Genomic DNA, 14887 nt, shown 5'->3' on the forward strand with positions numbered 1-14887 from the left:
CCAAAACCAAAAACAATAATAAAATTGGCATTTTCAATCTACGACTGTTTGTGGGACATTGCTGTGCGCAATTGGCTGCCGCGTTCGCCCACAAATTTACAGTCAATTCACTTTACAGTGTGTTCTATAAAGCGCTTTGGGACGTCCTCCCGACGTGAAAAGCGCTATATCAAATGCAAGGATTATTATTATTATTATTTTGCCCTTCAGGTGGATGTTAAAGATCCCACCATACTATGCACAGAACTTCCTCTCAGTGTCCTATCCAACAATCCTCCAGGTTAATTGGCCATTCACCTTGTGGCTGCCCGTGGCACCGTTTCTATGCACAAAACAGCAGTCACAAAACTCTGCGTGACCTTCATCACTGTGAACTGTTTTGAGAAGTTTCAAAGTGATAGGTACAATAAAAATTCTTCTTCAGTTATCAAGAACTGATATCGAGGCCAATGACTCTGTATAAAAACGTATCAAATATCAATTGGATGGTACCATCATGACCAATATTACCAGAGTGATTCAGCAACTTATTCCATCTTATTTTATTGATCCTCACTCAGCCACTTTTACCCTTTATCAGTGCAGCCAAATTATCCACAAGCTCAATGCACTCTACGATCAGTCCAAAAATACACAATTTGACTAAGTTGCTCTAATTGTGTTACTGGGTAACATGTAGTGTTCACTATCTGACTGTCCTTAATGCAAATGGCATTTTGGAATCGTTTTGCAGCTAATTAAAGGGAGGATTTTAATATTCTACAGATTCCCAAACTGGAGGAGAGAAGAAACACAGAAACAGGACAAGCAAGTCGAAGATATAGAGAAAGAGAAGGAAAGTGTTGGAGTGACGGACCAGTGAAGACAGATAAATATATTTTGTTTTAAATGTACGAGAGTTATTTTGGCATAAAATTCCATCAGTAAAGCTGTTCCTGACACCTCAGTAATACTCGTGTTGCTACAACCAATGTGCACCTGCTCCTCTATGGAAGGCAGCAACTCTGGCTCAAGTATGGTCTCACAGGGACTGACAGCACTCCAGTACTTTAGCCGAGTGGCATCCTGTAGCTCAGTGGTTAGAACTCTCGCCTTGAAAGCGAGAGACCTGGGTTTGATTCCCGGCAGAATGAAACGTTGGACAAGTTTCCTTACTCCACACGCTTCTGTTTACCTAGCAGTAAGTAGGAACCCGGTTGTTGGTCGATTGGCGGATCGCTTTTTCAGGGGTAATAATTCCTTCAAAAAAAATAATAAATTGGTCACTCAATCCACTACTGTTTGTGGGACACTGCTTTGCACAATTAGCTGCTGCGTTTCGCTCACAAAATATAGTCAATTCATTTTACAGTATAATTCTGTGAAGCACTTCGAGACATCTCGAAGACGTGATAAAGCGCTATATCAAATGCAAAGATTATTATTATTATCGACTCTTGAAGCTAGGCAACAAGTGTCAGAGAATGTCGAGCTCAAACCTTTCCTCACCAGACATCTATGCATGTGCATGTCCCAGCAGGTGTCACTGAGATAGGGAGTCCTGCCCATATTATTTACTCCTTCTGGCCCAGAAATATTATCGCCAACTGTCGCATCCTAAGTGTTGAAGTTGGATGAGATCAGCTAACTCAGCGCAGTCCAAGAGAGAGACTTACAAATTTTCACTGGAAAACATATTGCTGTTTCACTAGGATTTTTTTTATTTTTCAAAAGTTGTATGCTTTTGGAAAATAAACCTGTTATGGTGTAACATACGATTAGAATTTCAGACAGGGCACCCAATAAACATTCTGTCGAGAGTTATTTTGGCATAAAATTACACCAGTAAAGCTATCTCTGATATTTCAGTAACATGAGTGTTTGTTACTACAACAACAGCAACTGATGTGCATCTGCTCCTCTACATTCTGTCTAACACAGGAAAATATCAGATGATGCGTTTGGTAAAAACGGGGAAACATTATGAAACTGGAAAAAATCCAGTCTTTAAAGTTAAACATGGAAGAAAATCCCACAAAAGCGCAGTCTGCTAATTAACCTGCAATACAATACCCGGGTTAACTTCACGCTCCTGCAGTGATTTGTGCCTTCAGCCACTATGCCCCTCATCTCTGAAACTGCCTGCCTCAATTCCTCTGCCTCGTTCCCACTTGATTTACCTAGAAATCCTACCAGAAGACATACCTATTTAAGTGCCTCTGGTCACCTCCCACGCTACCTTCTGCTTTGCTTAGCATTTAACCCCATCCCTGAAAAGTGCTTCGACACGCTGTGTGAAGGGAGCTATACAAATGTAAGTTGTTATTTGTTGTCTGATTACAACTGCACTGTTGTTGCTGAATTATCAGTTACATTTAAAGGGTTCTAATGCCAATATATTTAAATTAAGTGTTCCTGAACCTCAAAACAATATCACTCACGAGACGTACACAATTCACACACTGGAACAACAAAATGAACAGAAAATCACTGCAGTGCAACTTATATACTGTGCATCATAATTCAACACAAGAGTTACAGCATACTGAAATATCACTAGGTATGACATAGGTTCTGCACCACAGTACGAAGAACAATACTTTCAGATATGCCCACACAGCAGCTCAATAACGCACAGACCGGATCAGGATGTTGATCGAAATAAGAAGGGGCAGAAAACATGAGTAGGAGTTTATAGACCCCAAAACAGTTATCACAGCATAGCGCAGGGTATTAATCAAGAAATTAGAGGAGCCTGTAGCAAAGGTAATACAGTGATTTTGGGTGATTTCAATCTTCACATAGATTGGGAAAAGCAAATCGGCAAAAGTAGGGTAGAAGAGGAGTTTATAGAATGTATGAGAGATAGCTTTCTGGGACATTATGCTGAGGAGCCAACTAGGGGACAGGCCATCCTAAACCTTGTTTTGTGTAACGAAACAGGGCGAGTCGGTAATATAGATATTAAGGCTCCTCTAGGGCAGAGTGATCATACAATTTAGTTTTAAGTTAGAGAGTGATGTAGTCAAATCCGAAGCAAGGGTCTTAAATTTAAATAAAGCTAACTTTGCAGGTATGAGGAAAGAATTAACTAAGATAGACTGGGGAATTAGATTAATGGATATGACAACAGACCAACAGTGGCAAATGTTTAAAGATGTAGTGCATAATTTTCAGCAGTTACATATTCCCTTGAGGAATAAGAGTACCGCAGGGAAAGCAGTTCAATCGTGGCGAACTAGAACAGTTAGAGAAAGTATAAAACTAAAAGAAAAGACCTATAAAACTGCCAAAAAGCGTAACAAACCCGAGGACTGGGAGTGTTTCAGGGACCAAAGGAAAACCAAAAAGCTCATTAAGAGAAAATGGATTATGAGGGCAAGCTAGCTAGGAACATTAAGACAGATTGTAAGAGTTTTTATAAATACATTAAGAGGAACAGGCTAGCAAAAGTGGGTCCATTACAGGTAGAGACAGAAGGAATTATAATGGGGGATAAGGATATGGCAGAGTCCCTAAATAAATACTTTGCTTCTGTCTTCACGTTAGAAGACACAAGAAGTTTACCAGAAATAGAGATGAACCAAAGGGCTAATGATAGGGAGCAACTTAGAGAAATTTACATTAGCAAAGAATTGGTGTTAGGGAAATTGTTGGCATTAAAAAGTGACAAGTCCCCTGGACCTGATGGTTTCCATCCTAGGATTTTAAAAGAGGTAGCTCATGAGATAGTGGAGACCTTGTGTCTGATCTTCCAAAATTCTTTGGATTCTGGAACAGTTCCCATTGATTGGAAGATCGCAAACGTCACACCGCTATTTAAGAAGGGTGGGAGAGAAAAGATGGGGAACTATAGACCAGTTAGTCTGACATCGGTGGTAGGGAAAATTCTAGAATCCTTAATTAAGGATGTCGTAGTGGGATACTTAGAGGTTCACAATATGATTAGACAGAGTCAACATGGCTTTACAAAAGGAAGTCATGCTTAACAAATTTTTTAGATTTTTTTGACGACATATCAAGTAGATTAGATAGGGGGGAATCAGTGGATGTAGTATATTTAGATTTCCAAAAGGCATTCGATAAGGTGCGGCATAAAAGGTTGATCCACAAGATTAGGGCCCATGGGATTAAGGGGAATATATCAGCATGGACTGAAGAATGGCTAACGGGAAGAAAACAAAGATTACGGATAAACGGGTCCTTCTCAGATTGGCGGGATGTGACAAGTGGAGTGCCACAAGGATCAGTCCTTGGGCCTCAACTATTTACAATCTACATCAAAGATCTAGATGAGGACATCGAACTTAATGGAGTGGAGTCCTGTAGCTCAGTGGTTGAGCACTCGCTTTGCAAGCTAGAGACCTGCGTTCAATTCCAGGCACAGGGCGAAACCTTGGGCAAGTTTCCTTACTCCACACGCCTAATAATCCTCCAAAACCAAAAACAATAATAAATTGGTCATTTTCAATCCATGACCATTTGTGGGACATTGCTGTGCGCAATTGGCTGCCGCGTTCGCCCACAAATATTCAGTCAATTCACTTTACAGTGTGTTCTGTGAAGCGCTTTGGGACGTCCTCCCAACGTGAAAAGCGCTATATCAAATGCAAGGATTATTATTATTATTAATATATCCAAATTCGTGGATAACACAAAACTAGGAGGGAGAGTAAACACCGAGGATGACATTTAAAAAATGCAGTGAGATATAGATAGGCTAGGTGAGTGGGCAAATAGGTGGCAGATGAAGTATAATGTGGAAGTGTGAAGTTATCCACCTAGGTGGCATAAACAGTAGAGCAGATTATTTTTTAGAAGGGGAGAGACTAGATAGTGTTAGAGTTCAGAGGGACTTGGGTGTCCTTGTACACCAGTCACAAGAAGTTAGTTTGCAGGTACAGCAAGCAATTAGGAAGGCCAATGGTATGTTGGCATTTGTTACAAAAGGGTTAGAATATAAGAGTAGAGAAGTATTGCTGCAACTGTATAGGGCCCTGGTGAGACCGCACCTAGAGTATTGTGAGCAGTTTTGGTCTCTTTATTTAAGAAAGGATGTACTCGCCTTGGAGGGGGCACAACGTAGATTCACCAGGTTGGTACCAGGGATGAGGGGGATGAGTTATGAGGATAGGTTAAGCATTTGAAGCTTATATTCTCTAGAATATAGAAGAATGAGAGGTGATCTTATAGAAACCTATACGATTATAAAGGGGCACGACAGAATAGATAGTGGGAGACTTTTTCCCCTGGATGGAGAAACTATAAACAGGGGTCACAGTCTTAAAATTAGGGGTAAGCCCTTTTGCACTGAGTTGAAGAAAAACTTCTTCACTCAGAGGGTAGTGAATTTATGGAATTCTCTACCTCAAAGGGCTGTAGATGCTCAGTCCTTGAACATATTCAAGACTGAGATTGATAGATTTCTTGTGGATAAAGGGATTAAGGGATATGAGGATAAGGCGGGTAGGTGGAGTTAGAATATATCAGCCATGATCTTATTGAATGGCGGGGCAGTCTCGAGGGGCCGAATGGCCTACTTCTGCTCCTAATTCTTATGTGAGGAGCAAGCTTAAGGCACACCAAGAAATATTTCTTTGCACAAATGGTAACCAGCAGCTGGAATAAGTTACCAGGAGGGATGGTCAATGCCAGGATATTGGACTCGTTTTAGAAACAGCACAATACTGTAATTGCAAGAGATTTGAGACAGCATTCAAAACTTCTCTTGGAGATTTCTGTAGCTCAGTGGTTAGATCACTCGCCTTGCAGGCGAGAGACCAGGGTTTGATTCCCGGCAGGGCGAAATCTTGGGCAAGTTTCTTTATTCCACACACCTTTTTTACCTAGCAGTAAGTAGGAACCTGGTTGTTAGTTGATTGGAGGATTGCCTTTTCAGGGTAATAATCCTTCAAAAAAAATAATAAATTGGTCACTTCAATCCACAACTGTTTGTGGGATACTGCTGTGCACAATTGGCTGCCGCGTTTTGCCCCCAAAATATAGTCAATTCACTTTCCAGTATATTCTGTGAAGCTCTTTGAGACGTTTCATTGACGTGATAAGGCCCTATATCAAATGCAAGGATTATTATTATTATTATTTCATGAGGTACAAAGCTGCTGTGGTGTGAGGCATGTAGAGGGGGAAGTGACACATTTCCTCACGGAAGAAAGAGTAGATGCAAACTTCCAAATGGCCAGTTCGAAAGAATCATTGGTAGAGACTGGGAAAGTATTGCCGTACTCCGACACACTATCCTGGACGAGGGTAAATTTTCACTAAATGCAAATTGTCATTGTCGTTGTCAGTAACATTGGGGAACTCTTAACACGCAGAAAGAACAAGAATACTCTTTGCTCCCTATCATGCTTCTATTCACAGCTAAAAGTAAAGCGAAAGTAAATATCCACCAAGAGAAGAAGGAATAGCTGGGAATGCAGGCCATTCCTATGTTGTTATATTGCACAAGATAAAACATGTAATTGAGAGAGAGGAGAGCTGCCTTAGTGGTGATGAAAAAGATCAAATGCTCTTTATGTATACGGTGTATGGTTTCTTTTGGAGAAAAAGTAATGCTAGTGGAATTTTTTTTCATATGGATTAACATTTAACATAAATCTGGATGTTAGCAGCTCTGAATTTCTCTTTTTCATTTTTTTTTTGCATTTGCTACAGCTTCTTTGACACTGGGAGGATGTCTCAAAGCGTTTCACAGGATTTGCTGTAAAGTGCAGTGACTGTGGGCAAATGCAGCAGCCAATTTGCATATGCAGCAAAAGTCCCACAAACAGCCGGGAAGTGAATGGCCAATTCACTCTGCGGGATTGTCAGCAAGGATAATGGGAGTGACTTCTTTTTTGTGCGGGAACATGAGGGAAGTTCAGAACATTCCCCAATGGGGACAGACAGGATTGTGACCTTGCGTACAGGGCAACACCCAAGAACGGAGATACTCTTGATACTAACTCTATCATAATATTAGCTGCAAGGCAGCAAAGGTTAATTAAGCTCTGCATTGCTTAAACAACTTCAACAAACAAATGATTTTCCATGCGAATATTCTGGCTGTGATGAGTAAGTAATACACAGCATGTAATATTCAAATCACTCATTTCACAACAATTCATTGGTGCTTTGGCTGCAAATCATCTTTTGAAGAAGAGCAACGTTAGGACTCCAGCCTTTCTTTTGATGGAGCAATCTCCTGGGGAAATAAGTCTCACTAGAGCGAAACACGATTTTAAGAAGAACAAACAATTGAGAGGGAACAGGATTAAACTGAAATGAGGAAACTTAACAGAAGGCTTATGGCCAGCTTCTCAAGCTGTGCTCTCCCCCACTCCCCCACATTTGATCATAAGACGTAGGAGCAGAAGTAGGTCATTCGGCCCCTCGAGCCTGCCCCACCATTTAATAAGATAATGGCTGATCTTCTAACCTAATTCCATTTACCTGCCCTATCCCCATAACCCTTAATCCCTCCATCCTTTAGAAATCTATCAATCTCAGTCTTGAATATGTTCAATGAATGAGCATCCACAGCCTTCTGGGGTAGAGGATTCCACAAATTCACTACCCTCTGAGCGAAGAAATGTTTCCTCAACTCAGTTCGAAAAGGCTGACCCTTAATCTTGAGACTATGACCCCTAGTTTTAGATTCTCCAACCAGGGGAAACAGTCTCATGGCATCTACCCTGTCAAGACCCTTAAGAATCTTATAGGTTTCTATAAGATCACCTCTAATTCTTCTATATTCTAGAGAATATAGGCCTAGTTTACTCAACCTATCCTCATAGGTCAACTACCTCATCCCAGGAACCAACCTAGTGAATCTACGCTGCACTCTCTCTAAGGCGTGTATGTCCTTTCTTAAATAAGGAGACCAAAACTGCACACAATATTCTAGGTGCGGTCTCACTAAGGCCTTATACAACTACAGTGAGACTTCCCTACTCTTGTACTCTTTTGCAACGAACACCATCATGGCATTAGCCTTCCTAGTTGCTTGCTGTATCTGCATATTAACTTTTTGTGACTGGTGTACAAGGACACCCAAATCCCTCTGAAGACTAACACTACCTAGTCTCTCCCCCTCTAGAAAATAATCTGCTTTTCTATTTTTACTACCTAGGTGAATAACTTCACACTACTCCACATTATACTTCATCTGCCACCTTCTTGCCCACTCACCTAGCCTGTCTATTTCCCTTTGCATACTTTGTGTGTCATCCTCACAGCTTACTCTCCCACCTAGTTTCGTATCGCCTGCGAATTTAGATAAGTTAAGTTCTATTTCCTCATCTAAATCATTGATATAGACTGTAAATAGTTGAGGCCCAAGCACTGATCCTGTGCCACTCCACTAGTCACATCCTGCCAATCTGAGAAAGACCCGTTCACCCCTACTCTTTTTCTTCCTGTTAGCCACTCTCTAATCCCTGCTAATATATTACCTTTAATTCCGTGGTTTCTAATCTTATGCAACAGCCTTTTATATGGCACCTTGCTAATTTGCTAATTTACAATACTATAATCTGAGGATTCTTTCGTTACCAGAAGCCAAGAGTCTGGGCGAGCCCTGGGCAGTGAATCAGGCAGTGAATCAGGGTGTGAGTCAGGCAGTTTCTCAACTGCTTTTCATTCTGGCACAAACAGAGAACAAACCCAGAAGTTAGCAGCATCGGTGTGGCTAACCTGGGGGTTTCTGTGTGTTAGGCACACACACACAGACATCAATGTCACACATATATCTATATACAGTATAATGGTGTGAGTGATTATGAACAAGTATTTGTGATAAATGCAATAAGTATTATTAAATGGAATGATTATCATTTACAAGTCTGTGTACGTATTTGTTGTGTGCATAGTATTCAGGCTGGAAGCTATATATATATATATATATATATATGTGTGTACCTAGACCTATACTGTGTGTGCATGAATATTTGTATGCAATATATACACATTTGTACATGCATATGTAATTATATATATGTGTGTATAGATGTTTGTGTGTGTGTATATGTGTATATCTGTGTGTGAGAGAGTATATGTATGTGTGTGAGGTGTGTGAGTATATGTGTGTGTGGGTGAGTATATGTGAGTATCTGTGTGTGTGTGAGTATATGTGAGTATCTGTGTGTGTGTGTTTGTATCTGTGTGTGTATCTGTGTGTATGTGATTAATGGGGAATGCATCTATATGTAACTGTGTACGGTCTGCGCGTAACTGTGTACGGTCTGAGCGTAACTGTGTACGGTCTGCGCGTAACTGTGTACGGTCTGCGCGTAACTGTGTACAGTCTGCGCGTAACTGTGTACGGTCTGCGCGTAACTGTGTACGGTCTGCGCGTAACTGTGTGCAGTCTGTGTGCGTGCATAACTGTGTACAGTCTCTGTGTGTGCGTAACTGCGTACAGTGTGTGTGTAACTGTGTACAATCTGTGTGTGTGTGTAACTGTGTACAGTCTGTGTGTGTGTACATTTGTGTGTAATTGTGTACAGTCTGTGTGTGTACCTGTAGGTGTAACTGTGTACAGTCCATGTGTGTGTGTAGTCTGTGTGTGTGTATTCTGTGCGTGTGTGTGGGTACAGTCTCTGTGCGTGTGTGTAACTGTGTAGTCTGTGCGTGTAACTGTACAGTGCGTGTGTGTACAGTCCGTGTGTGTGTGTACAGTGCGTGTGTGTGTGTGTACAGTGTGTGTGTGTGTGTGTCCAGTGCGCGTGTGTGTACAGTGCGCGTGTGTGTACAGTGCGCGTGTGTGTACAGTGCGTGTGTGTGTACAGTCTGCGTGTATATGTGTATGCAGTCTGCGTGTATGGGTAACTGTGTGTGTGTGGGCACAGTCTCTATGTGTGTACAGTCTGTGAGTGTGTGTGTCTACAGTCTGTGTGTGGGTACAGTCTGTGTGTGGGTACAGTCTGTGTGTGTGTACAGTCTGTGTGTATGTTGGTGTACTGGATATGTATGGTGTGTGTGTATAGTCTCTGTGTGTGTGTAACTGTGTGTGTGTGTACCTGTGTGTGTGTTCAGTCTGTGTGTGTGTATGGTGTATAACTGTGTGTGTATGCTGTGTGTGTAACTGTGTGTGTGTGTGTGTGTGTATGGTGTTTGTGCAACTGTGTGTGTATGGTGTGTGTGTAACTGTGTGTATGGTATGCATGGGGTGGGTGTGTTTGTGTGATGTGTGTATGGTGTGTGTGTGTGTACAGGGTGTGTATGTTGTGTACAGTCTGTGTGTACAGTCTGCATCTGTGTGTACAGGGTGTGTATGGTGTGTGTGTACAGGGTGTGTACAGTATGTGTGTGTATATGTGTACAGGCGTGTATGGTGGGTATCTGTGGGTGTAGTGTGTATGGTATGTGTGTGTGTGTAGAGAGTGTGTAATGGTGTTTGTGTGGTGTGGATGGTGTGTGTGTGGTTTGCATGGTGTGTGTGTGTGGTTTGCATGGTGTGTGTATGATATATGGTGTGTGTATGATATGTGGTGTGTGTATGGTGCGTGTGTGTGTGTGGGTGTGGTGTGTGTGTATGTACAGGGTGGGTGTGTGTGTATACAGGGTGTGTATGGTGTATGTTTATGGTGTATGGTGTGTGTGTATGGTGTGCGTGTGGATGGTGTGTGTGTAAGGGTGTGGATGGTGTATGGTGTGTGTGTGTGTATGGTGTGTGTGTGTATGGTGTGCGTGTACAGGGTGTGTATGGGTGCATGTACAGGGTGTGTATGGGGTGTGTACAGGGTGTGAATGTAAGGTGTGTGTTCAGGGTGTGTATGGTGTGTGTAGGGGTGTGTATGGTGTGTGTAGGGGTGTGTATGGTGTGTGTAGGGGTGCGTATGGTGTGTGTAGGGGTGCGTATGGTGTGTGTAGGGGTGTGTATGGTGTGTGTATGATGTGTGTAGGGGTATGTATGGTGTGTGTATATGGGGTGTGTGTATGGTGTGTGTGGGGGTGTATATGGAGTGTATGGGGTGTGTGGGGGGGTATATGGGGTGTGGGGGGTGTATATGGGGTGTGTATGGAGTGTGTATGAGGTGTGTGGGGGTGTATATGGAGTGTATGGGGTGTGTGGGGTGTATGGGGTGTGGGGGTGTATGGGGTGTGTGGGGTGTGTGGGGTGTATGGGGTGTGTGGGGTGTGTGGAGTGTGTGGGGTGTGTGGGAGTGTATATGGAGTGTATATGGAGTGTATATGGAGTGTATATGGAGTGTGTGGAGTGTATGGAGTGTGTATGGGGTGTATGGGGGTGTGTGTGGGGGTGTTTATGGAGTGTATATGGAGTGTATATGGGGTGTGTGGGGTGTGTGGGGGGTGTATGGGGTGTGTGGGGGTGTGTATGAGGGGTGTATGGAGTGTATGGGGTGTGTGGGGGTGTGTATGGAGTGTGTGGGAGTGTATATGGAGTGTGTGGGAGTGTATATGGAGTGTGTGGGAGTGTATATGGAGTGTATATGGAGTGTGTGGAGTGTATGGAGTGTGTATGGGGTGTATGGGGGTGTGTGTGGGGTGTGTATGGAGTGTGTGGAGTGTATGGAGTGTGTGGAGTGTATGGGGTGTGTGTGGGGGTGTGTGTGGGGTGTGTGGGGGTGTGTGGGGGTGTGTGGGGGTGTGTGGGGGTGTGGGGGTGTGTGGGGGTGTGTATGGAGTGTGTGGGAGTGTATATGGGGTGTGTGGAGTGTATGGAGTGTGTATGGGGTGTGTGGAGTGTATGGAGTGTGTATGGGGTGTATGCGGTGTATGGGTTGTGTGGGGGAGTGTATGGGGTGTGTGGGGGTGTGTATGGAGTGTATATGGAGTGTGTGGAGTGTATGGAGTGTGTGTAGAGTGTATGGAGTGTGTATGGGGTGTATGGGGTGTGTGGGGGAGTGTATGGAGGGGGTGTGTGGGGGTGTGTATGGGGTGTGTGGGGGTGTGTGTGGGGTGTGTGGGGGTGTGTATGGAGTGTGTGGGAGTGTATATGGAGTGTGTGGGAGTGTATATGGAGTGTATATGGAGTGTGTGGAGTGTATGGAGTGTATATGGGGTGTGTGTATGGAGTGTGGTGGGAGTGTGTATGGAGTGTGTGGGAGTGTATATGGAGTGTATATGGAGTGTGTGGAGTGTGTGGGAGTGTATATGGAGTGTGTGGGAGTGTATATGGAGTGTATATGGAGTGTGTGGAGTGTATGGAGTGTGTATGGGGTGTGTGGAGTGTATGGAGTGTGTATGGGGTGTGTGGGGGTGTGTGGGGGTGTGTATGGAGTGTGTGGGAGTGTATATGGAGTGTGTGGAGTGTATGGAGTGTGTATGGGGTGTGTGGAGTGTATGGAGTGTGTATGGGGTGTGTGGGGGTGTGTGGGGGTGTGTATGGAGTGTGTGGAGTGTATGGAGTGTGTATGGGGTGTGTGGGGGAGTGTATGGGGTGTGGGGGGGTGTGTATGGAGTGTGTGGGAGTGTGTGTGGAGTGTGTGGGAGTGTATATGGAGTGTATATGGGGTGTGTGTGGTGTATATGGGGTGGGTCACTCACCCCCCGGGGCAGTGCTGGTGAGGCGCTGGAGCTCAGCAGTAGGTTTCTGGTGATCGGGAGCGACAGCCTCAGAGCTGCCCATCGGGCCATGTCCTCTCCTCTCCTCTCCTCCTCCCCTCCCGGTGCCGCCGCCGCTCCGCACACACTTTCTTTCTTTATTTCCTTCTCTCTCTCTCTCTTTCTCTCTCTCTGTGGCTAATCTGCAGAGGGTGAGGAGCGGCAGTTATTTCTCTGCTCTCTCTCTCTCCCCGACTGTGTCCACCGACTCTCAGCGCCGCTCTCACCCCCCAGTCTGAGAGGCTCTGTCTGTCTCTCTGTGTCTGTGTGTGTGTGTGTGTCTCTCTGTCTGTCTCTGTGTGTGTATCTTTGTCTGTGTCTGTGTCTCTGTCTCAGTGTCTGTGTCTCTCTGTCTCTGACTGTGTGTGTGTCTCTGTCTCAGTGTCTCTGTGTGTGTGTCTCTGTCTGTGTCTCTGTCTCAGTGTCTGTGTGTGTGTCTCTGTCTCAGTGTCTGTGTGTGTGTCTCTGTCTCAGTGTCTCTGTGTGTGTCTCTGTCTCAGTGTCTGTGTGTGTGTCTCTGTCTCAGTGTCTGTGTGTGTGTCTCTGTCTCAGTGTCTCTGTGTGTGTCTCTGTCTCAGTGTCTGTGTGTGTGTCTCTGTCTCAGTGTCTGTGTGTGTGTGTGTCTCTGTCTCAGTGTCTGTGTGTGTGTGTGTCTCTGTCTCAGTGTCTGTGTCTCTCTGTCTCTGTCTGTGTGTGTCTCTGTCTCAGTGGCTGTGTGTGTGTCTCTGTCTGTGTGTGTCAGTGGCTGTGTCTCTGTGTGTCTCTCTGTCTCAGTGTCTGTGTCTCTCTGTCTCTGTCTGTGTGTGTCAGTGGCTGCGTCTCTGTGTGTGTGTGTCAGTGGCTGCGTCTCTGTGTGTGTGTGTGTGTCAGTGGCTGTGTCTGTCTGTGTCTCTCTGTCTGTGTGTGTGTGTGTGTCTCTGTGTGTGTGTCTCTGTGTGTGTGTGTGTGTGTGTCTCTGTGTGTGTGTGTGTGTGTGTCTCTGTGTGTGTGTGTGTGTGTGTCTCTGTGTGTGTGTCTCTGTGTCTCTGTGTGTGTGTCTCTGTGTCTCTGTGTGTGTGTCTCTGTGTGTGTGTCTCTGTGTCTCTGTGTGTGTGTCTCTGTGTGTGTGTCTCTGTGTCTCTGTGTGTGTGTCTCTGTGTGTGTGTCTCTGTGTGTCTCTGTGTGTGTGTGTGTGTGTCTCTGGCGGCTCTGCTGATGAGTGAAGATTGCAATCCGCAAAAATAATAACCTCTTACAATTCTTTGCAACTAACAAACCATTACCCCCTCCTCCTCCCCTCCCTCCCCTCCTCCCCCCCCTCCCTCCCTCCCCTCCTCCCCCCCCCCCTCCCTCCTCCCCCCCCCCTCCCTCCCTCCCTCCCCCCGCTCCTGGCACCAAACCTGGACTTGATCTCCAGGTCCTCTAAACGTCTCCCTCTCCTCCCCTTACAAACCCGCAACATACACCCTCTCTCTCTCTCTCCCTCTCTCAAATCTTTGCAACTAAGCAAAACATTACCCCTTCTTTCCTACCTTCTTTCTTTCCTCTCTCTCTCTCTCTCTCTCCTTCCCTCCCTCCCTCTCTCCTTGCAACCAGGAGCCTGGACAGATCTCTGCAGTTTGTTTATCTCTCCACTTTTTTGGGGGGTTTGGGGGGGGTTTTCAAGACACTTTAGTGCATTGAGAGCCTCCCCTCCTGACCTTTATTACCTCCTTCCCTCTCTCTCTCTCTCTGTGTGTGTGGTGTGTATCAGCTCCTGTGCTGTTTCCACTCTACACCACTAGAGGGAGCTGCAGAGCGTTGCCGCCCGACACGTGTGATTTGAGGCTTCTTTTGGGCGGGATCTCGCCCAATTGGGCGTGTTTTTGTTTTGTTGTGGCATTAGGTGTGTGTGTGTGTGTGGGGGGGGGGGGTTTGGGGGGTAAACAGCATTGGGGACAGGGGTCTAATTTCTAATGAGTAATAATCCTGGCGTCTGACCCGGCGCCTTATTAGAGCTGTGCCCTCGCGACGTTCTCAAAGCGCTTCGCAGTCATACGCCGTCAGGTGAACAGGACTGTGTGTTTTGTGGGCGAAACGCGGCAGCCGTTTGCCCGCCGCAGTGACCCACAAACGGTCGTGGATTGAAGTGACCAAATTATGATCCTTTCTGTTTCAAAAAAAAAAAGAGAGAATGAAGGGATTATTTACCCCCGAAAAAGCCATCCGCCAATCGACGAGCAACTGAGTTCCGAGCGTGGAGTAAGGAAACCTGCCTGACATTTTGTCCTGCTCGGGAATCGAACCAGCGTCCTCTCGCTTGTGAGCCAAGCGCTCTAACCAATATGCTCTCCAGGACTAAATAAAATCCTCAAAACAA

At 45.0% G+C, this 14887-nt stretch overlaps 1 protein-coding gene and 1 non-coding gene across 3 annotated transcripts in view; one reads left to right on the forward strand and one right to left on the reverse strand.

Annotated features, from left to right (window-relative positions):
- The window catches only part of LOC103189376 (mitochondrial calcium uniporter dominant negative subunit beta), a 60148-nt gene extending 45861 nt beyond the window's left edge, over positions 1–14287 (reverse strand). The window contains exons 1-2 of one of the 2 annotated variants that reach the window (XM_042338615.1): positions 13929–14287; positions 12493–12692 (exon numbers count right to left, since the gene is read on the reverse strand). In XM_042338615.1, the coding sequence (XP_042194549.1) occupies positions 12493–12582 (90 nt within the window). In that variant the 5' untranslated portion in view covers positions 12583–12692; positions 13929–14287. Of the gene's footprint in view, positions 1–12492; positions 12844–13928 lie in introns of those variants that run through there. The other variant, XM_042338610.1, reaches the window with a different exon arrangement.
- On the forward strand, positions 1062–1133 carry trnas-uga. Its single transcript has one exon. It is a non-coding gene; the product is annotated as a tRNA-Ser (tRNA).
- Positions 14288–14887: the final 600 nt, after the last annotated feature.

The sequence above is a fragment of the Callorhinchus milii genome, unplaced genomic scaffold, assembly GCF_018977255.1.
Source record: "Callorhinchus milii isolate IMCB2004 unplaced genomic scaffold, IMCB_Cmil_1.0 Scaffold1, whole genome shotgun sequence".
Taxonomy (NCBI): domain Eukaryota; kingdom Metazoa; phylum Chordata; class Chondrichthyes; order Chimaeriformes; family Callorhinchidae; genus Callorhinchus; species Callorhinchus milii.